The sequence below is a fragment of the Nannobrachium achirus genome, assembly GCF_963921795.1.
Source record: "Nannobrachium achirus genome assembly, chromosome: 23".
NCBI lineage: Eukaryota > Metazoa > Chordata > Actinopteri > Myctophiformes > Myctophidae > Nannobrachium > Nannobrachium achirus.
Genome location: NC_137830.1, coordinates 11799010 through 11823569, shown reverse-complemented (window position 1 = coordinate 11823569; position 24560 = coordinate 11799010). Strand labels below are relative to the sequence as shown.

At 42.6% G+C, this 24560-nt stretch overlaps 1 protein-coding gene across 1 annotated transcript in view; it reads right to left on the bottom strand.

Moving 5' to 3' along the window:
* Positions 1 to 298: 298 nt before the first annotated feature.
* The window catches only part of stab2 (stabilin 2), a 92559-nt gene continuing 68297 nt past the window's right edge, over positions 299 to 24560 (bottom strand). The window contains exons 51-70 of the mRNA XM_080754212.1: positions 24324 to 24383; positions 23122 to 23298; positions 21028 to 21117; positions 20394 to 20540; positions 20225 to 20284; positions 18866 to 18989; positions 16783 to 16932; positions 14183 to 14275; positions 13629 to 13736; positions 12184 to 12377; positions 11825 to 11966; positions 10674 to 10807; positions 8945 to 9110; positions 7777 to 7883; positions 7159 to 7278; positions 6777 to 6923; positions 5991 to 6101; positions 4637 to 4768; positions 3118 to 3240; positions 299 to 1108 (exon numbers count right to left, since the gene is read on the bottom strand). Of these exons, the coding sequence (XP_080610338.1) occupies positions 1049 to 1108; positions 3118 to 3240; positions 4637 to 4768; positions 5991 to 6101; positions 6777 to 6923; positions 7159 to 7278; positions 7777 to 7883; positions 8945 to 9110; positions 10674 to 10807; positions 11825 to 11966; positions 12184 to 12377; positions 13629 to 13736; positions 14183 to 14275; positions 16783 to 16932; positions 18866 to 18989; positions 20225 to 20284; positions 20394 to 20540; positions 21028 to 21117; positions 23122 to 23298; positions 24324 to 24383 (2445 nt within the window). The 3' untranslated portion in view covers positions 299 to 1048. The remainder of the gene's footprint in view (positions 1109 to 3117; positions 3241 to 4636; positions 4769 to 5990; positions 6102 to 6776; positions 6924 to 7158; positions 7279 to 7776; positions 7884 to 8944; positions 9111 to 10673; positions 10808 to 11824; positions 11967 to 12183; positions 12378 to 13628; positions 13737 to 14182; positions 14276 to 16782; positions 16933 to 18865; positions 18990 to 20224; positions 20285 to 20393; positions 20541 to 21027; positions 21118 to 23121; positions 23299 to 24323; positions 24384 to 24560) is intronic.

The following is a 24560-nucleotide window of genomic DNA, read 5'->3' as shown; positions in this document are numbered from 1 at the left end:
TGTAACCCTTTTTTTAAATATAAATCTTTCTCATGAGTAAATGAACATTAGGTGCAGCTGCACTGTCTGTTACACCAGCAGGTGGCTTAGAGCTATCCAGTACAGAAAGGCATGTTGTAGGAAGGAATTGGTTGGGCCATTTCACCTCTGAGACAACCAGATCTTATTTCATTGTTTGGGACACAATCCTGTTATGTGTTCTTTTTTGTGTTCAATCTGTGTTTTTAGATAATTATTTTAGCATTTCGACAATTGGAATGAATACTGCACTGCGCTTGAAATAAACAAAATTGTTGAATTGCATTTAACAAAGTCATATCTGTCATTTTATTGAAGTGATTTTTTTTATATAGCCTACTTGAAAACAAATTTAACAATTTAATCAAATTAACCCAAATATAGTTGTGGACTTTTAACAATTCATATACTCATTGGTACTCTTCAGAATCCATATACAGAGGAACATACAGGTATATAATGAAAACAATGCAATCAACCACGAGTTCAAGAGAACATGTGGAGTTAAAATCTGTGAAGAACAAGGAGAAGATGAACATTTGACGGATAGAGCTAAAACAAAGTCATCAGTAAATACATCTCAAGATGGGTCACCCAAACCACCTCTGGAAGTGGTCTATAGTTGAAAACATATAATAACCAAACTTTATGTGAAAACATTGCTAAATGTTAGTTGGTAGAAAAGGTATGTCAATAACGGTTGGTGAGATCCCTTAACGGCTGTTCCGAGTGCGAGATCTACCTGTCTCTTTTTCTCAAGACCTGATAAACTTTGGCGACAATGTCTGTTCCTTCTTCCTTGTTCTTCCTCCAAGGTCTCTGGGAACCATTCCCCCTTTTTTTTTATCACAAGAAGTGGCCAGCAATTGTCAGTAGTTAGAGGAGAATGTCCCTCGGTGCAGCCTTCCTTAGTTTGCAAAATGCTGGTTTAAGGTGGCGTGCGTGTTCAGTAGCATGTCCTGTCCACACCACACAGCTTCAGGTAGCTAACAGGGGTTACCAGCCAGAAGAACAGGGGCCTGCGGACCCCTTAGCTGTCCTGGAGTAGGTCGTAGGGTCCGCCGTTCACCACTTCATGCGTGTCCACTGACTGTGAATGAGAGCTATTCGTCAGCCACACACCGAAAAATTATACAATCTTGATCAAATCACCCCAGAGATAATGGGCCTTATTTTCGTCCATGCCTCACCCCTTATTCCTAAACTCTTTTGCAATTTTTTACTATTTTGAAAAACATTTTTAAATATTCCAAATAGCTGATCTACAAGCTGTTCGATGTAGATCGGCTATTTGAAGTATTTAAAAATGTTTTTCAAAATAGTAAAAAAAAAGGTTTAGGGATAAGGAGAAAGGCATGGACGAAAATATAGCTCAATGTGTACCGATCTGTGTGAGGGGCTTCATACCACCGCACATTCTTTTAAACATCTAGCTAATAATAAAGTATAAAATCAATCAGAGACAGTGCAGTGACCTACAGCAGTGGTTCTCAACCTTTTCAGGACGCGACCTGCTTGTTGCCAGGGTTAAAAAGTGACTAATGTCTTCAATTGCCAGAATCAGAGTTACTACAGGGGGTCCTCCAAATCTTTGTGTGATAGAAACTTTTTTTCTCCTTTTTTATATTAACCACTTGAATCCTAGCGTCCATATCCTGATAACTTTAGCCAAACAAAGCAGATCTACAAACTCACAACGCCTCGCGCTGCAAGGCGTTGTGAGCTTGTAGATCGGCTATTTCCGGCAAAGACGTTTAGCGTAGAGGGGAAAAAGAGCAGACTAAGTGAAGAGGGAAATGTCAAGTTAAGTATTCACGGTTCAAGTGGTTAAATAAGTATAGTCCATGGGGCATACGAGATGTCGGTATCGGAAAGGTGGCAAAGGTTATCATGCATTTTTGCTACTTTAAGTAGCATATGAGGGGTCAAACTAGGGTTTTTTCATGATTCTGAATCCATTGCAAGCATCTGTTTTGCACAAAAAACATTCCTTGGGTAAAATAAAACGGCCCCACAAGACTATGGTTTAGTGATGAAAAGTGATGAGTCATCACTTTTCATACTTTTGTGGGTGCCGTTTTAGCCCAATGAATGTTTTTTATGCAAAACAGATGTTTGCAATGGATTTAGAATCATGAAAAAAAAACTAGTTTGACCCCTCATATGTTACTTAAAGCAGATACATTTTTTGCTTTTTTCCCCCTGTAATGTAAAGTTAATGGGACACCAACTCTAGCGGCTGATAACACCAATTTAGCTGTGTCTCAGAAAGGGTTATCATACCAAAATATAATCTACAGATATAGAGCTTTTCAAAAATGCATGATAACCTTTGCCACCTTTCCGATACCGACATCTCATATGGCCCATGGACTAGTATCTGAAACCACAAATTGACACGAATCCAAAATACAATGATGATTGTGCTGTCAATGAAATGAAATTAAACTATATGGAATCTATGAAAAAGTCGTGGGGGTCCCTGCTTCATCTCTTTTGTTCAACTAAGAGGTCCTTGGCCTGAAAACATTTAAGACCCCTGCTCTATACACTTAAACGTTATGTTGGTTTGTTTTAGAGATGTTACCGATCAATCGGCAATGGATCGGATCGGGCCGATCAAAGCGTGATCGGCGATAATCGGTGGTTTAGATCAAAAGGTAAATTCACCGATCCGATCGGTGCATCCGATCAACCAGCCGTTCAGTATGCCCACTTGAGGCCATTTTGGGGTATTGATTTCCACAGTGCTGAAGGAATAATTAGTTACTGCTATGATAATAAATACATAGTAATGCTGGTAAATAACTATAAGGCAAATATATAAATGAATTCATGAGTGAATTAATTAATTCAAGTTAAAACATTAACATTTAGAAAATATAAATAATATATAAATAATAACTTGATCGGATCGGTGAGTGATCGGTATCGGGTGATCAAACTTTTGTGATCGGTGCTCGGTGATCGGTTCCAAAAAACCTGATCGGATCATCCCTAGTTTGTTTACTGTTGAGTGAGAAAACAATGTTGCACATGACGATAATCATCTGGTGACCCACAGAGTTCCGACCCCCAGGTTGAGAATCATTGACCTACAGGGGGAGCAGAGGAGGTGGGCTGAGCAGCAGCAGCAGCAGCAGGCTCTGGGCCTCCATCATACACCGGGTTACAGATGCTGGGGTCACAGTCTGGAGGGGACGACTCCTCCTCACCATCGTCCTGTGTTTAAAAAAATCAACAACGCAATTTTGGAATTTCGTCGATAGGGCTGTTACGATTGTGACATTTTACATGACGATTAACTGTCACTCAAAAAATTGCGATTAACGATTTAATTGTGTTTTTTGTCGTTGACATTTGCATTTCTTTTGGCTTGCCGGCTTTGAAGTTGCACAAGGCAGATATGACACATAAGCTAAATATACAATGAAATGACTGACATATTTGACAACTTTATACTTAGAAAAGAACATTGATAGTGGAAATAGCCGATCTACAAGCTCACAACGCGTCGCATCGCACTGTGAGCTTGTAGATCTCCTATTTCTACAATTTTTAAAAATGTTTGAAAACATATGAACATTTTTCAACATGTAAACGATTATGTCAAATAATTGTGAGACGATTAAGTAATAATTGTGACAGGCCTATTCGTTGACTAAAACTATGCAGAAAAATGTTCGTCAACTGACGAAAACAAAATCAAAACTAAGCTATATTAAACTAAATATATAGATAATTTCGTCAACAAATAAAATAGAAAAGTTGAAGTAGTTCCTCTTATGTTTGACGCCACGCTCCGAAAATACCCGATCTACAAGCTTGGAGAGTGGTTATTTTCCGTACACACAGTTATGTAGAAATCACACATTAGGACAGCATCAATTTAATTTTATTCAAATGGCTATAACAAACTAAATCAAACATTGCTGTCATTAAATGTTTCGAATGAACTGAGTACACAAAAATCCTTTTAGCAGACCTTGCATTATACTGTACTTCCCTGCACCTGCCTCTGCAAACTGTTAATAAGGTATTCAATCAATCAATTATTCAATAAATGCTGTCAAAATTAACACCGCTCAAAACTGAACGAACACGAACACACACACACACACACACACACACACACACACACACACACACACACACACACACACACACACACACACAGTACCTCTATACCAGTGTGTATCCGCTATTACTGGTGGTTGAGTATGGGGCTTTTAAGCCGTGACATCATTTTGTAGGCAGAGGAGAACTCTGCCCCCAGAGCATTTTCTGTCCCTCGCTATTTCAACAGATCCGAGACAAAAATAATGACTAAAGTATAATTCTAACACTTTCCTTTCAACAGCAAAGAGAAGGAAATTGTGTAAATAGTAAAAATAGTAAAAAGATTCATGGAAACTGGGGGCAGAAATTCTCCTCTGCCTACAAAATGATGTCATACTTAACAGCCCCATACGTCTCACCGTAGTTACTTGCCATCACTGCACACACATACCTTAAAATAGTGTCTCTGCAAACTGTTAATAAAGTATTCAATCAATCAATTATTCAAACAAAGCTGTCAAAATTAACACTGCTCAAAACTGAACACACACACACATACCTTAAAATAGTGGAACTGGAAAGGCTTGGTTTTATGGGTGTAGAAATGGTATCCGACAAAGATGACCCCCGCCACCAGTAGCACCAGCAGGACCACCCCCACTCCCAGCGACGCCTTGTGTGCCACGGGAAGCTGGAGAGAGAGAGAGACAGACAATCAGTCGCCAGTCAGTCTTTAGCCCCTTTTTCCACTAGAGGGCCGAACCAGAACTAGAACCAGAACTAGAACCAGAACTAGAACCAGAACACAACCAAGAACTTTCAAGAACCATAAAACCAGACGTAACCGGGAAGGTCCCAAAAATGCGCAGTAGCACTGCTGCTGGCCCCCGTAACCTGACTTGCGTCAGATGGTGGCAGTAGTGCGTAGGCTACCGCTCTACTTTACCATCTGAGATCTCTCGGGCAGACTCGATGTAAGGGGCGGGCCATTTTTTGAAATTCTTTAGCAGGTGATTGGATGTGGCCGTCTCTCTGTCACAGTCTGGGAGTGCCAACTCCAACCACTCATATTGGCCTGTCTGCATCCACGTGGTCTGCAATCAGACTCTATTGGCTCAGAGCCGCTCAGAGCCCGCCCGTAGCTGCCGCTGATTGGTCCGGCCCGGGGCTTTACGAGCATTATCAACTCCCACCGAGAGATCTCAGATGGTAAAGTAGAGCGGTAGCCTACGCACTACTGCCACCATCTGACACAAGTCAGGTTAGGCCCCCCGCTCATAGTTTCCCAGAACTCAATGTTAATACTACCTCAAGAGCAGGACCTAAAAAAGGTTCCCAGAACCTTGTCTGAAACCGGGCCATGGCGCTACGGAAACAAAACCAGAACCAAAAAAATAGGTTCAGGTTCTGGAAAGTTCTGGTTCCGCCTCGCAGTGGAAAAGGGGTTATAGACATCGTCACCGTTCAAAGGCACAGGACAAACCCTGACCTAGTTTCATAATTTCAAAAACCTTTAAGACGCAACCTTTTGAAACATTTAGAAAATCTTTGCATATAGTATAATGATGTGCCCAACATAGAGACTCCAGGTTAATTTAGACCTATTTGATCCCAAAGGGGGAAATTCAGTTCTCAGCTTCACCCAGCTGATTGATTGCTGCCCATGAGCAATCAATCAGACTTGAGCGCAGAGGATTGAACAGTTGGGGGTTAAAGTGTCTTAATCAGGGACACATCGACACATTTCAGGGGCCGGGAATCAAACCTGGGGCCTTCTGTTGGCCAGGTAGCTTCTCCCCCCATTCAGCTATCTGGTGGCCCCAGGTTGATTTTAGCATTCAGCATACCTCTCGTCTTTGAGCAAACACAAGCTGGTAGTTTGTCTGTTGTCACACGAGCACAAGGTCACGCACCGTTAGCCGAGGAAGCGGAGCTTTAAGTGGTCCCCGGAGCACATGGATGATCCCATTGGACGCCAGGATGTCTGAGTCCGTGATGAAGCGGTCGTTGATGTAACGGCCGCCCTGGTGAGACAATTTACAATGAACAATTACAATTTAGGCTCATAATCCAGAGCGACTTAGAATGAGCAAGGTAATATCAACAGTACATCAACATCAAGACAAAGGCAATGCAGTGTGTGGACATACTGTACACAATATCATCGGCTCCCAGGGCTGGGATCCAGAACCGGGCTAATCGGAGGAAACAGATCCAACATTGAGGAACCGGGAGTCGGTTCCATCGCATATGGAACCGTTTTATAAAACACTGTCAGAGTGTTACTCAAGTGTTTACTCAAGTCAATTTTGAATACCTTCCACCACTCTATGTGAACTCTGAGTCTGCTCTACATTTTGTGGTCATATGTATTCAATTCATCAAAAGGGCATAGAATATTAACACATTAATACATATCAACAAATATAAATAGCTATATTTACAGGTGAGTAAAAGGGAAAATGGCTGCAGTGTATGACCCCTCATTTCAATGGGAATTCATATCTAACTTTATATCCACTTGCAGTTTCTTATTTCTTAGTTTAATAGGATATAATAGTTTTTTTTTTCAGTATCACTAATAGTGATAGTCAAAAAAAGAAGATAGTTGTATATCAAATATTTTTTTTTCTCCTCTTCCCCCCCAATTTAGTAATGTTGCCAATGTCAGTGCTAGTGCAGCGACAGAGAGAACTCACCAGGACTGTGGGGTTGAGGAGGTCGGCGATGCCAACGACGGTGAGGCTGCCCATGCGGGTTCTGATCCGACTGCCGTTCCTCAGCTCACTGAGAGGCAGAGCCTGGCCCTCCGACAGGTGGTACTCTATGTCCCTCTGGGACAGAGTCTGCACACACACACACACACACACACACACACACACACACACACACACACACACACACACACACACACACACACACAAACACACACATTGAGAAACACGTAGTTGTAGCGTGTCAGTCAAACCATAAATTAGGATTGTACAGTGTACTGTGCACATAACTGTACGTAGTAGTATGTGTGTGTGTGCTTGCGTGCAAGAGAGAGAGAGAGAGAGAGAGGTTGCAGTTGTATCCTACCTGGTTCTCCCAGAGCTCAGTGTTGTCAGGTACGAACAGAGTGGACTGCACACCGGGGTTACTGAGTCGTTTCATGAACTCTCTCCCAGACTCTGACACCTGTGAGTAGTTCAGGACTTGCTGGAGTAGAAAAAATTAAACAAGGAGTGGAATTATTATTATTTGACATTTCTAGACAAATTAAAGCAGCAGGATATCGTGCCATTTGAATTCACCGTGCCTTGTAAAGTACTTCAACTATACACAGGCCCGGCTTAAAGCTCCGGGGGGCCTGGTGCAAAACTCGGGGCCAATCAACAACAAACTGCGCTCCAATCCCCGTGCCCCGAAAAGTCTTGATCCGGGCCTGACTATACATCTACCCTGCTTGTACACACTGTAGTGTATACATTCTACACACATGATACACTTTTCACTTCATTACTATTGCTGCTAAAGTTTCTACTTTTAGCTTTCATCATATCTTGCTTCTTAGACGTGCACTGTTGTTGCTCGCAGGGCGCCATGTTCCCAGATGAGCTGGGTTTCCCTTTTCACTTTGCACTCGGACCGACAACAGAGTGGAACAGAATGAATATGAACGGATGATGCGTTGTAAACATTTTTTAGAAAACTCACGGTGAGGAAGTTGGAGAAGGAGGGTGTGGAGGTGAGCACCTGCAACAGGTTGCCGGTGCAGATGGAGCCGTCTCCAATGTAGCCCGGCTTACACTCACACTTCACCTCTGGAACGCAACACAGGTATCAACACATGATGTACTGGTTCTCAAATAGGGGTCCTTGAGGGGGTCCTAGGACTCAAGCTGGATTTCAGGGCCTCTCTAGGTTCCTTTATGGCAGGGGTGGGCAACTCTGATGATGGTGAGGGCCACTATATTTCTACCTTCACTCCAGAGGGCCACATTTGTCATTCTAGTATTGCATACAATAGAAGCAAAAATAGCAGATCTACAAGCTCAAAACGCAACGCGCTGCGATGCGTTTTGAGCTTGTAGATCGGCTATTTTTGCTTCTTTTGAATCGGAAGCCTGAATTATCTTTTGTTATTTCTTAATTGGAATCCTGAAATGTAACATTTTGATTTAATTTCAAGCGCATTTAGTTATAATACTCATGTTAACTTTATGAACCTAAAATACAAATACATTGCACATAAAAAAATACATTTTAATACTACTATACTAGTCATTAAGCTACTAATATAGACTGATGGAATTAAAGCAGGTCATGTTTGGAATTGTAACAGCTGAAATCAATTATATATCAGTATTCCGGTATTAACCTGCGGGCCGCATTAAGTGAAGGTGGGGGCCGCATGTGGCCCCCGGGCCGCCAGTTGCCCATGTATGCTTTATGGGGTCTAAATTGACCCTTACAAGTCTGTAACTTTGACAGTGTACAAATGGAACCAAATGGACCCGTTGGGGTCCATTTGGTTCCATTTGTACACTGTCAAAGTTAAGGGAAGTCCTTGAAGTTTGAGAAACACTGCCCAGGAGAAATAGAACTTCAACCCTACATACTGACTGGTTGCACACACAAATTGATAATGCATTTGGCCACAGACCACCATCTGAAATGAGTTTGTGCCAGGGACCCCCATAAGAGAAGACGTGTGATGTTAAAATGATTCAATGTTTTCATATTTCTCAAAGGAAATTCAAAAATAGCAGATCAACAAACGCCTCACCAGTGATGGAAAAAAGTACTAAAATGTTTTACTAGTAGAAGTATTGAAAATCTGAAATACTCAAGTACAAATACCTCAGAATTGTACTCGTCTCACCTTTCCTCCTGTAGCAGAAAGCGTCCCATGTCTCGCTGAGGTTCTTGCGGGTGCCGTAGTCCACGATGCCCACGTGACCGAAGCCACATTGGGGGTTGGCGTAGGTGGTGGGGTAGCTGACCCGGGCCCCTTCCAGCCAGCTGGCTGCACACATGTTCAGGCCGGCCTACACAAAACAACCACAAAACAGCAGGCACTGCACAGTCAAATCCTCAGTGTTTTTTCCCGGGGGACGGGCATTTAATGACTTCACAAGCACACGTGGCACTGTGGCATGTATGCAATAAATATTATTTTAACTTTCTTATGGGTGTATAAATAGTAGTAGGAAACATTCTTTGTATAGGAAATTACTAGTTTTTAGCTTAGGTTTAGTCTTTGAAAATCTTCTCAATGAATGCATTATTGTATGATATATTATATTATAGGAGCTGAAGCTAAACTGAGGCATTGTTGCGTGCTCATAGATAGCAGTGTTACGGAGGTGATCCGAACCTCCCCACCCGGTTTTGAACCCGGGTCTCCCGCGCGAAAGTCCAATATCTTAACCATTACTCCAAAGGGATATCCCTATGGAATGAGGGCAGATACTAGACTTTTGAGGCTTCAGGCTGGGGCTGCGACTCTCTCCGCCATACTCACCCCCCTTTGACCTCCTCCTACGGGGAAGCCCGGATCCGGGTCACGGCACCAATGTAACGGAGGTGATCCGAACCTCCCCACCCGGTTTCGAAACCCAGGTCTCCCGCGCGAAAGTCCAATATCTTAACCATCACTCCAAAGGGACATCCCTATGGAATGAGGGCAGATACTAGACTTTTGAGGCTTCAGGCTGGGGCTGCGACTCTCTCCGCCACAGCAGCAGCCCTACTAAAGGCAGCCAACATGCTGTGTTGCTTAGTGAATGTGTCTATGCGAGGTGTGAGGATGCATTTGCACACTCACTTGTAAACCTTATGCAAAGTAGCCATTTGGGGTTACCATTTACTTGGCTCATGAATCGAGGGGTCTCAGGTCTCATCAGTACCGTACCTGTGCGTGCGCATGAAAAAAACTGCCGGCCACACGCCGTGGTACCGCGTTCAACGAGCATTACACCACTGCTTAAATCCTCTAGAAAAAAAAAACCTGTCCGAAGACATCTGAGCATGCAGGAGCTTCCAAAAAAAGGCCCATCAGATGTTCTGAATGACGTAAAAAAAAGAGAGAAAGAAAGAAAAACGACAGACGTCAGAGGGATATGTAGGCCTATATGTATTGTGCTTTAGTAAACTGGAGCTGAGTTGGTCTCTGCACTTGGACCGCTCTCCACAAGATCTCTTCGCCAAAAATAGATAATCTACAAGCTCACTTCACGTTGCAACATGACACATTGTGAGGTTGTGTGTCTTTTGTTATTTTTGGCTTATGTTTCCCCCAGAATATGAATGCTGTGGTTAAAGTGGTTAATTTAACAATACACATGGCTAAAACGAAGGGAGTGTAAGTGATATTTTTTAAATCAGTGTATATAGTTTTTATTATTCCCATAGTAATCACTGAGAGGTGTGCTTGTGAGTACAGTGGTTCTCAAAGTGGTGTCCTTGAAGGATTTCCAGCAAAAATAGTTGATCACAATCGGTTTAACCAACTACAAAATTATTGGAAAAATCTGGAAAAAACGTATACATTTTTAACAGAAATATTCTCTTCCGGGGGTACATGGCTCAAAATAGTATACTGTCCTCACCTGCTGAGCATAGCTGAGTTGTGTGTATGTAGCCAGAGTGGCGCCATCGGCCGTACAAGCTTCCTGCGCCACAGTGTAGTTGAGCTTGTATTGTCCATTAGCTGAACGATAGTGGAAGACACCGGCTGTCGCGTCTGCGCACGCACGCCCACACACACACACACACACACACACACACACACACACACACACACACACACACACACACACACACACACACACACACACACACACACACACACACACTGAAATTTACTGAAATAAGAAATTATATTTATATTTATAATATTTAGTTCTGTATTAGATCAAATTTGGTGACTTATGAAATTCTGGCTGATGATTGCCTCTTTGGTACGCCGGGCATGATCCAGCCTGTTGAGTGTCTAAACAAAAGTACTGGAATTAGGCGGAAGTATCGCCCAAGGATCTTACGTTGAGGCTTTACTGATCTGTTTACGTTATGTGAATGAAACCTGCTTCGTGATTGGTCGAAATAGATAGTTTCCGGGGTAAGTAGTACATACAATGGACGTCCCGCCCATAGACATTAGGTTGTTACCAGGCTTTTCTTTTTTTCTTTTTCTTTTATATATATAATTTTTATCCCACGATTTTGTAACCCATTTTCACCCGGTGCCAATTGCCTAAGCTATGTAATTAATCCTGGGCTCTGCTCTCCCTCTGCCATGCCTGGGGAGAGCAACAGACTGACCTCATGCTTCCTTCTATGCATGAGGAGTCCAAGTTGCTTCTTTTCACCTGACAGTGGGGATTTCCCCGGTTTGGACGTAGCGCATGGAAGGAACACGTTATTCCAACCAGTTCCTTTCCCCTCCATCAGGCGCCCCGGCTGGCCAGGGGGAGGCATTATAGAGACCAGGATTACTGCATGTTTTTGTGAGGGTATCTACCCTAGGAGACACGGGGAGAACATGCAAACTCCACACAGAAAGGCCCACACAGAAAGGTTACCAGGCTTTTCTTCTCGGAGATGAGAAAAGGCTGGGGCTACTGTACCTCTTTGGCAATGCCCATCTTGGAAAACAGTTGTAAAATGGGAGCACTTTGAGCCTGCATAATGAAGTGAAGTGGAATGTAAATTCATGCTGTGTCCGTGTGTAATTTGGGAGTGTTGAGTGCTGTGCTCATACCTTCAAAGTGGAGGTCAGAGCACTTGGCATCTTGGTGACACAAGCCGTTGTTTTGGAGACAGCGATCGACAGGCAAGTCCTTCACCTCACAGGTCACGCCATCACCCATGTAATTGTCCTTGCATGTACACCTCTTTTTCCCCTGGCGACGACCGGAGGACATACGCAAACAATTAGACATCAATCATGCTGTGACAATAAAAAAGGAATACTCAATGGACTTTTATCTGTTTGTAACTCAGTTCCAAATGGAGATTAAAAAGGCCGCAGAGGTTTTTACAGCTTTGGCTTCACAAAAAACTCAAAAAAAAGAAAAAAAAAAGGCGTTACGCAGAGTTTAGTGCGGTGGTTCTCCTCACCGGCCCTGTCATGGTGCAGGTGGCGTGCTCGTGGCAGCCCCCGTTCTCCTCCGCGGCGCAGGGGTCTATGGGCTGACAGGAGAAGCCGTCTCCGGAGTGTCCCTTGGGACACGTGCAGCTCACCTGCTCTCCCTTCTGGCTGCACTTGGCCACCTTGGCACAACCTCCGTTCCAGATGCTACACAGGTCCGCCACTAGAGGCAGGAGAGAGAGAGAGAGAGAGAGAGAGAGAGAGAGAGAGAGAGAGAGAGAGAGAGAGAGAGAGAGAGAGAGAGAGAGATGCACAAAGTGAAATCCTCAGTGGTCATTTAAAAATCACACTCGTGTGAACTGAGCGGTGGTGTGTGTGTGTGTGTGTGTGTGTGTGTGTGTGTGTGTGTGTGTGTGTGTGTGTGTGTGTGTGTGTGTGTGTGCCCCCTGTGTGTGTTTGTGTGTGAGTGTGCCTGGCCTATGCCTGGCCTATCCTGAACAACAGCGCCCCTGTGTGGTCAGAAAAGGTTACTGCAGGCTACATACCCGGAGACAGACAGACAGACAGACAGACAAACAGACAAACAGACAGACAGACAGACCCACACACACGGCCACGTATAGGAGCGTTGTGACCACCGCTCAAAAAGGGGGTGTACTGCATAAGTGATACGTTTTTGTAAAAACTGTTTAGTAATAGTAAACTGGAAATAACTGTTAAAGGGGCACTCCACCACTTTTCAACCTATGTTCATATAATTGGTCCTCACTCACGCCTCGCGGTGCGAGGCGTTGTGTGCTTGTAGATCTGCTGTTTTCACTAAAAATAGCTTTTTCTTTTTTTTCTCAGAGGAGGGCTGTGGGCAGGTCAGAAACCCATCGTCTTGGGTCGATGGGTTTGCGGCTGCACGAGATTGAGTCCAAGTTGGACAAAAAGTGCGATGAGCAGAGTGTTGTTGAGCTCATTCAGAAGACACTGAGGGATGATGTCGTCTTGTGACATCATCGATTGCCAATACAGCTTATAGAAACTGCAGGCTTTCTTTTCCTGAAAAGTTGCAATTTTAAAGTGGAAGCCATTGTTCTCGCGATAATAAAAATCTAAATATTTTTTTCAAAAATATTGATACATTTCTTTTTTTGGAAAATGATGATGTCACAAGACGATGGATTCTGAACTTCCCACAGCTCTCCTAGGAGACTTGGACTGAGTAGAAAAAAATTGTGATATTTTATCATGAACATTAGTGAGGACCTATTATATGAAGACAGGTTGAAAAGTGGTGAACTACTCCTTTAAGTTCAGGAAACCAATTTTAACCAATCAGGAGAGAGAAGATCACAAAGAGAATTTGTAAGCTTCAATTTGAAAGTGTTCCGGTTCCAATGTTGCCGCGCATACGTTTGTTCCATCACTTCCAATTTCAAGTATCTCAAAAACAAGCATGAGATCCCTCTGCATCATGGTAGCGTACCTGTGCAGGTGAAGCCGTCTCCCTCGTAGAAAGGTCTACACACACACGTGTTGTTCTCCTTACACACACCCTTTGGAGAGCAGGCCGGGGAGCACTGTGGAACGGCAGCTATCAGGACACAGGACGCAAAAGTCACACTATTACTTTATTTATTTTCATAACAACGACGACATGTCAGTGAAAATGGCAAATGAAAAAACTTTGTTTTTGTTTGTTTTATGTAGAAATAGTTTTTTTGATGATAAATGAATCATACAATAAAGCATGTGGAATAAATAACACTGCAATGCATCTTTTCCAATACTAAAGTAATCAAGGTTTTCCATAATGACATTTTATAAATATTTCATTTTTCATTTTAGGTCTTGAAAAAAGGAACCTAAATTTTGAATCAACGTTGTAATTATGTAGATTAAATGATACTTTCAGGTAGTCAGGTTTCTTGTCCCTTCAGCAAAACTGAAGTGAACACATTTCTTCATAATTATGTTATTTGAAACAAATGACAGGCACCGCCACGTTTCCTGTCGTTTGGTAAATACCGTCTCACATACCTAGCTGGGTCTCACAGCGCTTTCCAGTCCAGCCTTCCTGACAAAAACAGACACCCGTCCTTTCACAGTAGCCATGCTCCGTGCAGTTACAGGCTGAGGATGGAATGCCACAGCACAGGTCAGGATACAGATAGATATTACAGGGTGGGTTCCCACACATTTTTACCAATTAATTTCCAAAACTTTTCCAAAACTTTTCCAGAATATTTAACCCGATTTCCAGGACCATATAACAATAATTCAGCTCAATAACAGGTCGCTTACTCCTATGCGCAATGCCCAAAGACAGGTAGTGTATGCCAGTGGTTCTCAACCTTTTCAGGCCGTGACCCCCAAAATAATCATGTTTTAACTGGGGACCCCCACCCTGACGAGCACTAAGAGTAGAGGAATTTTGTATAACACGGTTCCATTGTGAAAATAGCCGATCTACATGCTCACAACGCCTCACGTGGTGGTATAAGAGCAGCAACAACACTAGTATATCCACATTGTCGGGTGGAAACCTTGTATCTCCAAATTTGTATGTTCTTTCGCAAAGTAAAGCCCTGCTTCATCATTCAAGGCCGTTGCACAAAAGTAGTGAAAACAGCCGATCTACAAGCACACAACGCCTCGCGGTGCGAGGCGTTGTGTGCTTGTAGATCGGCTGTTTTCACTGGTTTAAATCATTTTTAAAATGATAAATGCAAAACGAACGGTTTTGGACATACAAGATTTTCCCCCGACAACGACGATATCTGAACTGTCACTGGAGTAGCGAGAACGCCACCGTCGCCCCCTGCAATGTTGTGGCCCTCAGCTCCTACCCTAGACATAACCTCGCCTACCAGGCTTTCTCCCGGGAGAGAGCCTGGTGTTCGTTCACAACAGACCGTTTGGTTTCCGCCTAAAGCGCGGAAACCACTAGAAGAAGCGGCGTTGCTTTGATTTGGTTCCCACCGTTTGTTTCCCCAATCCCTATTAAAATGCTCGAGTAGCCTAGTGTGGTTTTGCCGGTCGCTAAAAGTTGGACTAAAACATGCATGTACCAAACTAATTTTTCAAAAGCAAAACTACTCCGCATCAAGGAGTTTATTAGGTAGGCCCTAAAAGTATGTCCTTGAGCACAGGGGAATTATTTTGGGTTAAAACTGTTTCCGGTGGATAGTTCCGGCCAAATTGTAGTCCTTGAGTACTACAACATGACGTTTTGTGGTTTCCGCTCCAGACCGGTTACAAACCCGAAAAGTGAAGTGATCCCAGACTACCCTAGACATAATTTGGCCCTGGGGGAAAACTAATTGGGGAACCCTGGGCTACAGTCACAAACTGATTATGTGACATGTAAGAGGATAGGAACTGGGCAGCAGTCCAAGGATGGATTCAGAAATTCAAAGATACCAATTTAAGGTTCTGCGCAACTATAATAACTCTCTATATATTCTATATTGTGGGCATGTACATTATGTGGGAAAAGCCAGAAGACCCAATAGGCTCTATGCATAGAAGAAATAAGTTGGGCCTCTTCCTTACTTCCTTCACAGGTCTTACCAATTATACTAGTGTTTCCAGTGAGCCAACATGCTCAATATCAGCACCATGACTCTGTTTGACCAGAATGGAACAGAGCCTTAATTAGTATAATAGGCTGCATGTGCATAGAACCTATTCAACAAAGTTAGTAGAGTTTAATAATAATAATGATTTGCATTTTTATAGCGCTTTTCCAAGTGCTCAAAGCGCTTTACAATGATTCATTCATTCATACGTTGGGAGGTGAAGTGGATATTGGCTTCTGCCCAGCCAGGGCGGGGGAGGGGGGCAAAGGGTACAGCAAAGGGTACTGCTGTCCCCCCTGCCGGAAAGGGGGGGGGGGGGGCCTGCGGTGGGGGGGCCCCCGTTGAACGGGACTCGGGAGCAGTTTAGTTTGTGTAGGAAAGATTTGAGTGACTGTGAAAGAACTTTCTCCCAAGGTAAGATTAAGACATCATGCTTTATATAAATCCTATTAACTCATTGCATGCCAGGCCCGATAGTCCAGAGATTATTTCAATGTCTTTCCTGCCAGGCCCGATAGTCCCGAGAATTTCCCGTTTTTGAAAAAAAAAAAAAAAAAAAATTTGACCCCAAAAAATGTAGTAGGCATGATAGCAATCGCGAAATTGCATGTTTAACCCCCATAGCAACCCCATCTTTCAAACATGGCAGCCATCTTTGTTTACATTTTAGGAAAACATAATGGCTGCTAACTCATGATGCCTGAACGGATTTCCATTCGGATTCTTTTGTTTGAAAGCTGTGATCAATGTGGACACACGTGGTGCATTATCTAGGCATGGGTGTGCATGATCCGTGCACTATGAATTACATGGAAGTCTATGGAGACAGGGGCATATGAGAGTACGAAGGTATTGTTAAATGGCAGTATTAAGCCTAAACGGCTCTGCCGCCGTGTAGAACTGTTATTAACAGTTTTTTTTTACTTTAAAAATGAATAATTTCCCGTGGAAAAACCTGCATTCTTCAGCCCGTGCTGTGTGCGGGCGAAAAACCCCCTCCCAAAAATCTGTACGACGGGCCTGCCCCAGCTTAAAACATAACATCTCAACATGCTGTACCTGCACAGTTTGGTCCGAAGTGATCCTCATAACAGCGCTCACAGGCCACACCCTGGAAACCTGCGTCACACTTACAGGTGCCGTTACCTAGGTGACCGTCGTCGCACTTTCCATGGTTACTGCAAACGAACCCTGAGCCACCAGGACAAGCTGGGGAAACATTTGAACAGTGTCAATTATTATTCACCGTGCTCTGATAAACAGTACGAGTCCTATAATGATACAGATCAGTGGTGGTCAAACCTTTTCATGTCAGGAACACTCGAATGAATTTGGACACGGAAAATATTTTGTGCCGCGGAGCCAAAGAGAATCCTGCACACTGTTTTCACTTACAACAAAAATGGTTTATTGCAGACAGGTTTTGGTCGCTCTGACCATCATCAGGTTGGTATAAACTACTGTATATCTGATATACAGTACCTGAAACATGGTACTTGCAATAAACAATTTTTCTGTAAGTGGCTGCCGTTGCCCCTCAGTTTGGCCTTGTGCCCCTCAAACCAATGGCAGGACCTGAGGCCACAGTGACCTTAATGCCCCAGCTGACTGCACAACTTCCTCCTCTGTCTCTTTCTTGTCAATATGTAGACAGTGGACACCAGTGTCTCTTTCTTGTCATGTAGACACCAGTGTCTCTTTCTTGTCATGTAGACACCAGTGTCTCTTTCTTGTCATGTAGACACCAGTGTCTCTTTCTTGTCATGTAGACACCAGTGTCTTTTGTTGAGATTCTGAAATCTTTACTCCCCCGAGTCCACATCTTTAAACCATTCCAGTTACTTTTATTGGTGCTGGGCTGAGCATGGATCAGATTGTAAATACCATGATTTATCTATTTCACTGCAGATTAGGTTATCATCCCTAACCCTTAAATTCAACAAATTCTTTCAATGGACTAAAATGTTGTTTTATTTGATGGCCTTTTATTAAAATGTTTAACACGGTATAGATATCATTTTCAGTGTTAAACGTCAATGCCATACTGTACCAGGGACAAATAGCTACAGTAATCCTCGCAAGGAGATCTGTCCGCTGCAGGTCACAATGCCCAGGACACTTTGATAAAGCAAAAGAAAACATTCTACGTCCTTGCTTCTGAGTACAATTTAGACTCAGTCACAACACCATCTCCTGATACCTTGTTATGCTTAATTGTCCAATCAGAATGTGACTAATGTATTCTGTAACTCCATATATCTGTGAAATCATTATGCTTTGTACTGAGAGAAGCTATGGGTGAAAATGCTCTACTGTACTTGTACAGTACAATTTAAACTCTGACTATATTTTCAATACAACTTATCAAAAAACGGAAATACCACTGGTGTGGACTCATTTCTTGTGTGGAGTACTTTATTATGGTTGGGGAAAACTGTTTATCCATATGGAATATGATTTCTATTTCCATCAGCCTTCCTGCCCTGGCATTTGGCCTTTGTGCACACACATGTGTAAAGTTTTTTTTTTTTTTTTTTTCAAGCGCATGTAGATCAGCTGTAATAGCCGCTGTATATAGTGTTAAAGTAGTTAAACTGATTGTCACATTTTGTCTGAAACCCCATCAAGAACCCTTGGGGATCCCTTCATAATAAAAGTATTATTATAACTTGTCCCTGGTCAAGTTATGTGTATTGGAGTGATAGAGGATGCCAGTTAGTTGACATACTAATTGGGAGGCAGGGGATGGATACAACTGGCTGAGATGGGAGATATGGAGTATGGGAGAGATGTTGGCAGCAATATTGTGATGATTATTATATATTTGGTGTGAATAAGTATTTTAAGATTTGTCTTTCTTTAGTTTCTATGTCTTTATTTTATTGTTATGTTGTGCCCTATGTGTTGTCATGCTCGTTGAGGTGTACTGTCTACCTTTTTGTTTAATACAAATATTGAAACGGCTAACTTGACCCTGGTCAAGTCCAATTTCAATAAAGGTTCTTTATTGTTACGTGATGTCTTGTGTGCAGGTACAAAAGAGAACAAAAATATGTATTTGCGATAAGAAAAAAGAAAAGCAAAAATCTATAAAATATATATATATATCTAAAAAATATTGAGCTTTTTGTGTGAATCTTACCGAGACAGTCGCGTCCATAGTAGCCAGCGCAACACTTTGACTGCCAGAAGTTGACTGTGCACATGGCCTGGCAGCCGGTGTTTTTGGTGATATACATCATGGGCAGATCACACTTCTTAACCTCCTGAAGACAGCATGCAAAAAACAGCATATGGTCAAGGGATACAGTAGCTGCACGAATGTGGATGGATGGATGGATGGATGGATGGATGGATGGATGGATGGATGGAAGGTAGGAATGCAGCGGTGTGTAAATTAACTACCGTATGTTGGTAGTACTGTAGTTAACCCATTTAGTGCTCCAGACATGAACGGGTTAAATGTCCAGCGTGCCGCCCGCAGGCTCCCATACGCTTCCATTGTCTTATTTTGAAGGCCAGAAGTCCATTGCGTAAACACTTCCGGTTTGACGTCATGACGTCATTCACCGGAAGCGATCGTCATCAACATGCGGTTGTGTAATGGTGGGTCGCTGCTTTTCAACATGTGTTTTATTAGCGAGAATCTAATGCCATCCTTGGCTTTAAAAGTGTTGTTTGGAGAAAATGGACATTAAAGATGCGATTCCCCGTCGGCCTCCATGTTATGGGATTACTATTTTGTGCACGTGGATCCGTGATGATGATGAATCGGCGAGGCCGATCGTGCCAGGACCTTCCGCCCGGCTACAGGGTAGGAGAACCGGAGTTACTCCATATACAGTACTTTTCGCGAGTATACTCGGGATCGGCACTCTAAATACTCGAGTATTTTTCACGAGTATTCTCGGGATTGGCTACAAATGAGTGAAGTATAATTCTACGGTATTGTTTTACTTTACTGGAGTGTACAGTATTTCAATACTTTTACTTCTACTCCACTACATATCAGAGGCAAATATTGTTTGTCTTTTTTTTTTTTACTTCACTACAATTATTTGAATTTTTTGACTAACCACTTCAGCCGGCCCTATACATTTCATCATCCATTTGAAAATAGACGATCTACCATCTTACAATGTGTTGCGCTCTGCTATTTAAGATTTGTATACATTTTTATACATTTGAAACCCAATTTGATATCAATACAGAGTATTTCTACATTGCAGTATTGATACTTTTACTAAAGTAAAAAAAAAAGGGTACTTTTTCCACCTCTGAAGGAAGGAAGGAAGGAAGGAAGGAAGGCAGTGGCATCAGTTCAGCAAAAGCGTAATGGCAACATGACTGGTGTCTTGCACGCACGCGTTGCCATACCTTAGCAACAGGCAAGATGCATTTATTTTAAGAAGCAAATTTTATTTTTTTCCTCTGTAGCCAAGGTATGCCTTGCCATACTCAAATATTTGCCTCTGAACGAAGGATCAGTGGAGACATGTACCTTTACTTTTGAGCCACTGGGACAGCGAGTCGATGAGGACGTGCAAGACCCACAATTCATCTGTCACAGGAGAGAAATGTCAGAAAAAAACAGCTCCATCTCCATGTACTTCATTTCCATTAAGCATTGCTGTGTGTAATTTGTACGGCGTCGGCGTGCAACGATTCACCTGGAGATCGAAACTTCTCTGATCGTCGCAGCGACCTCCGAGACTGGGCGGAGTCAGGAGGCAGTCGATGCCATAGGCCACGCCCATACTGAAGAGGAGGTGGCGCTGGGTGAGCCGGCACTTGCCGGCATTTATGTAAATTTCTCCCTGTTAGTAGTCAGAATAACACACCATCACTCAGAGGTACGAATGGATGAATTGACACTAAGGATCGTGTTGTGTAGCGGTTATTAGGGCTGTCACGATTATGACATTTAACATGACGATTAATTGTCAGTCAAATAATTGCGATTAACGATTTAATTGTGTTTTGGTCGTTGACAATTACATTTCTGTTAGGCGTTTAGGATTTGAAGTTGCAAATGGCAGATAGGACACATAACCTAAATATGCCAAAAATTACTGACATGTGACAACTTTATACTTATAAAACATTATAGGCTATATACAAGCCGATATACAGTACAAGCTTTTAGATCTGCTATTTACACTATTTTTGAAAATGTTTGAAAATATACGAAAACGATTAAGATGATTATGCAAAAGTAATTGCGATTATCTCAAATAATTGCGATTAGACGATTATATTATGTCATAATTGTGACAGGCCTGACAGGTTATAATGCATACTTACGATGTTGTCCATTCCCCCGCAGCTGAATGTGAGCTGCGAGCCCTGCAGGGTCCTCGCTAAGTCCAGGTGGACCAGCTCGGAACTGAACGCCTGAGAACAAAGAGGAGAACATTCTCTTGTTAACCCATTTAGGCCTGAACACATTATGACGCAATATTTTATGCTTTAAATATAAAAAAAATAGCAGATATACAAGCTCACAGCGCGGCACCGAGTGCCGCGCTGCGAGCTCGTAGATCTGCTATTTTTGAAAAATCGTGAAAATTTGAACTTTGACCCGATTCTATAAGTGTCTTTTGAATCCTTCTAAGATTTTTGGGAAAAAACCTGTTTCTATGTCAGCAATCTGGCTATAGCCATGGTCAAAGAAAAGGTCCTTTTCACTTAACTGGAGCTCAGTTAGTCTGTTCTTGAGAGACTACTATGTCAGTGGTTCTCAAACCTTTTCATGTGAAGGACCCCCAAAATGATATTTATTTGGCCACGGACCCCCATCTCAAAATATCTAGTTCCAGGGACCACCCAGAAGCAAAATTTGAGTTACAAACGTTCGCCTTGAAAATACATATTCAACGATTTGCACACATTTTCACGACTTTTTCAAAAATAGCAGATCTACAAGCTCGCAGCGCGGCACTCGGTGCCGCGCTGTGAGCTTGTAGATCTGCTATTTTTCAATAGTTAAAGCAGTCAATAATTCCTAGGCCTAAATGGGTTTTAAGCCGTGACGTTGCTCCACTCCCGTCGGACCTATACTTCCGAGTCCAAGTGTGTTTCGTCAATATGCAGCAGTGCTTAGCCTGGGATCAATACTGTTTTCGGGGGTTTGATCTGGTCGGAGCGGAAATAATCATCAGGCGGCCGGAACCACCGGTGCTGTGCACACTGCACCTCCAAAATGATTCCCCTACTTTATAATTGGTTTAAATTGGTACATTGAACTCCCTCCCCATAGTGATTCGCCAGTTGCCAACACTGAACTCTTTCAAGTCCGCACTGAAGAGACACTTGTTTACTCAGGCTGTCCGTCCCTGAGTGAGTGAGTGAGTGAGTGAGTGAGTCACACGTCACACTTTTGCCCTGCTCATATCTCCACAACCGTTGCCCCCATCCATGCCACATTTTGCACACACACTCCTTACCTGCCAAACTACAACCTCCAAGGACCCCCGGAGCTTCAGGGACCCCCAGGTCCCTGGGGGACCCCCAGGTGTAAAAAATGACCAAATGTGCAAAAATGACCAAATGACCACCCCAACGGGGCTGCTCACGGGGAATTCCTGGGGACCACCCACTCCTGGTGCTCCAGAACGGATGCAAAAGTGGTGACGCCCCCAGTGGAGGACCCCCTCCACTGCAGCTCACATAAAATGCCGTAACTCGGGCAAGGAGCGTCCGGGAGAGCCGGGGCCGGTACCTATTCGTCCGCCAAGGCAACGCGGAGACCCCACCCCTCATTTCTCACATGGCCCTCTTCTAGCGCCACCTTCAGGCCGATTTTTAAAACACATTTTTGGCCACTGCTCCTACAGTTTTGGCCCTAAAATCATGCAAATTGCTACACAGTATGTCTACACTCATCCCATCAACATGAATCTGTCCCATATAGCGCCACCTTCAGGCCGATTTTTAAAAACACATTTTTGGACACTGCTCCTACAGATTTTGCCCTAAAATCACGAAAATCACTACACAGTATGTCTACACTCATGTCATCAACATGGATCAGGAAGATTTTGGAAAAACACATTTTTGCCCTATTTGTGGAGATAAGTGACCTACGGTCGCTTATCTCCCGATTAGGGAGTCTTACTGGTTAAGCGCCTTGGGTTTTTTGAAAGGCGCTATATAAATTCAAGTTATTATTATTATTATTATTATTACTACAGCATAATCGTTGTGTGCCAGGGACTCCCAGAAGAGAAGATTTGTGTGTGTTAAAAAAATCAAAACGATTCAAAGTTTTTTAAACACTTTCGAGATTTTTAAAAAATGTTTAAAATCTGCTTGTATATCTGCAATTTTTTTGATGGCCAACGCTAAAATAAAATAAAAAGTACACGGATGCTTTATGGTTCTAAACGGATGAGTTACCTTTTGACCATAAAGGATGTGATACTTGAGGTATTCCACTAGCTGCGGTTTGTTGTCCGGGCTGTAGAGGAAGTCTTTCTGCTGCTGGGACAGGGCGGCCATGACAGCGTCTGAGGGCAGGAACACCGTCACTGGCTGGTATGTAGGGTCGTTCACCAGCTCCATCACACCTGTGTCCTGGCAGAACAAACCAAAACAAAAACACACTCAACATTAGGGGTGGGCCAACATATTGATATGGCGATATAATGCGATACTCCCTCTTGCGATAAATATATCGCAAATATTGGTATTTGATTTCACCTCGCATGTGCTCTATGGATTCTCCCGGTTGCCACAGAGTGCAGTGCTTCACGCCGCCTGTCCTGTCTGTGGTGGCGCTATTGTAGTATTAGGCGAATTCGTTATGCACAAAAATCCATTACGATTTTGGAATAAATGCACAATTCCAGATTTTTGCCTTTTAGGAGTATATATATATATATATATATATATATATATATATATATATATATTAGGGCTGGGACTTTAACTGATTAATTGCGATTAATTAATTACAGAAAATGAACGCGATTAAAAAAAGATTACGCATTTTAATCGCACTTAGTTTTTGCACCACAGAACCTTCAGTTTCGGGCATACCGATCATAGCGATGCACCTACCAAGAAGAGACAAGTAGCCGATCAGAGCGCTTTGCTTGGCCCAGTGGATGCGAAATTTAGATTTAATAAAGTCACTAGTTGATTCACTCATACAACAAAATGTGTTTTACTTGAAAAAAAAATAGTTCTCGGGTCAAATATTAATATGCAATTAAAATGTGATTAATTGTGATTAATTAATTACAAAGCCTGTAATTAATTTGATTATTTTTTTTAATCGCATCCCAGCCCTAATATATATATATATATATATATATATATATATATATATTACTACAGTACCCGTATCGTCCCACCCCTACTCAACATCAACACAGACTTTTTTTTGTTTTGTTTTTTATTTAACTACTATTCGGGAACGATGCAAGTTGAGAATGCATGCCCCCACTCAGTTATGCAATACACCACCTTATTATACACTGTCTGGAACCCCAGCTACCATATTCAGGAGGGGATATTAGCCAAACAAAAGCTGATCTACAGGTCACAACACGCGGTGAATGATTTGACGTCATTGGGGTTCTTTAATGACCACTTACCTCCAGCAGCTTGTAGAATGTCTTGTAACCATGGCGATCAGCGATGTTTGTCAAGTTGAGCTAAATTACATTCAATAAGACAAAGAGAGGGAATGGATTAATTAATCTGATTAATTAAAAGATGAGGACAAACTCCCAGTTGTCCGTTTTCGATATGTAATAGGGTAATTGAAAAGGGTTATTTTTGTTTGTTAAAGAGTGAATAACTTTCAGTCAAAGCATAAGAAGGTTATTTTG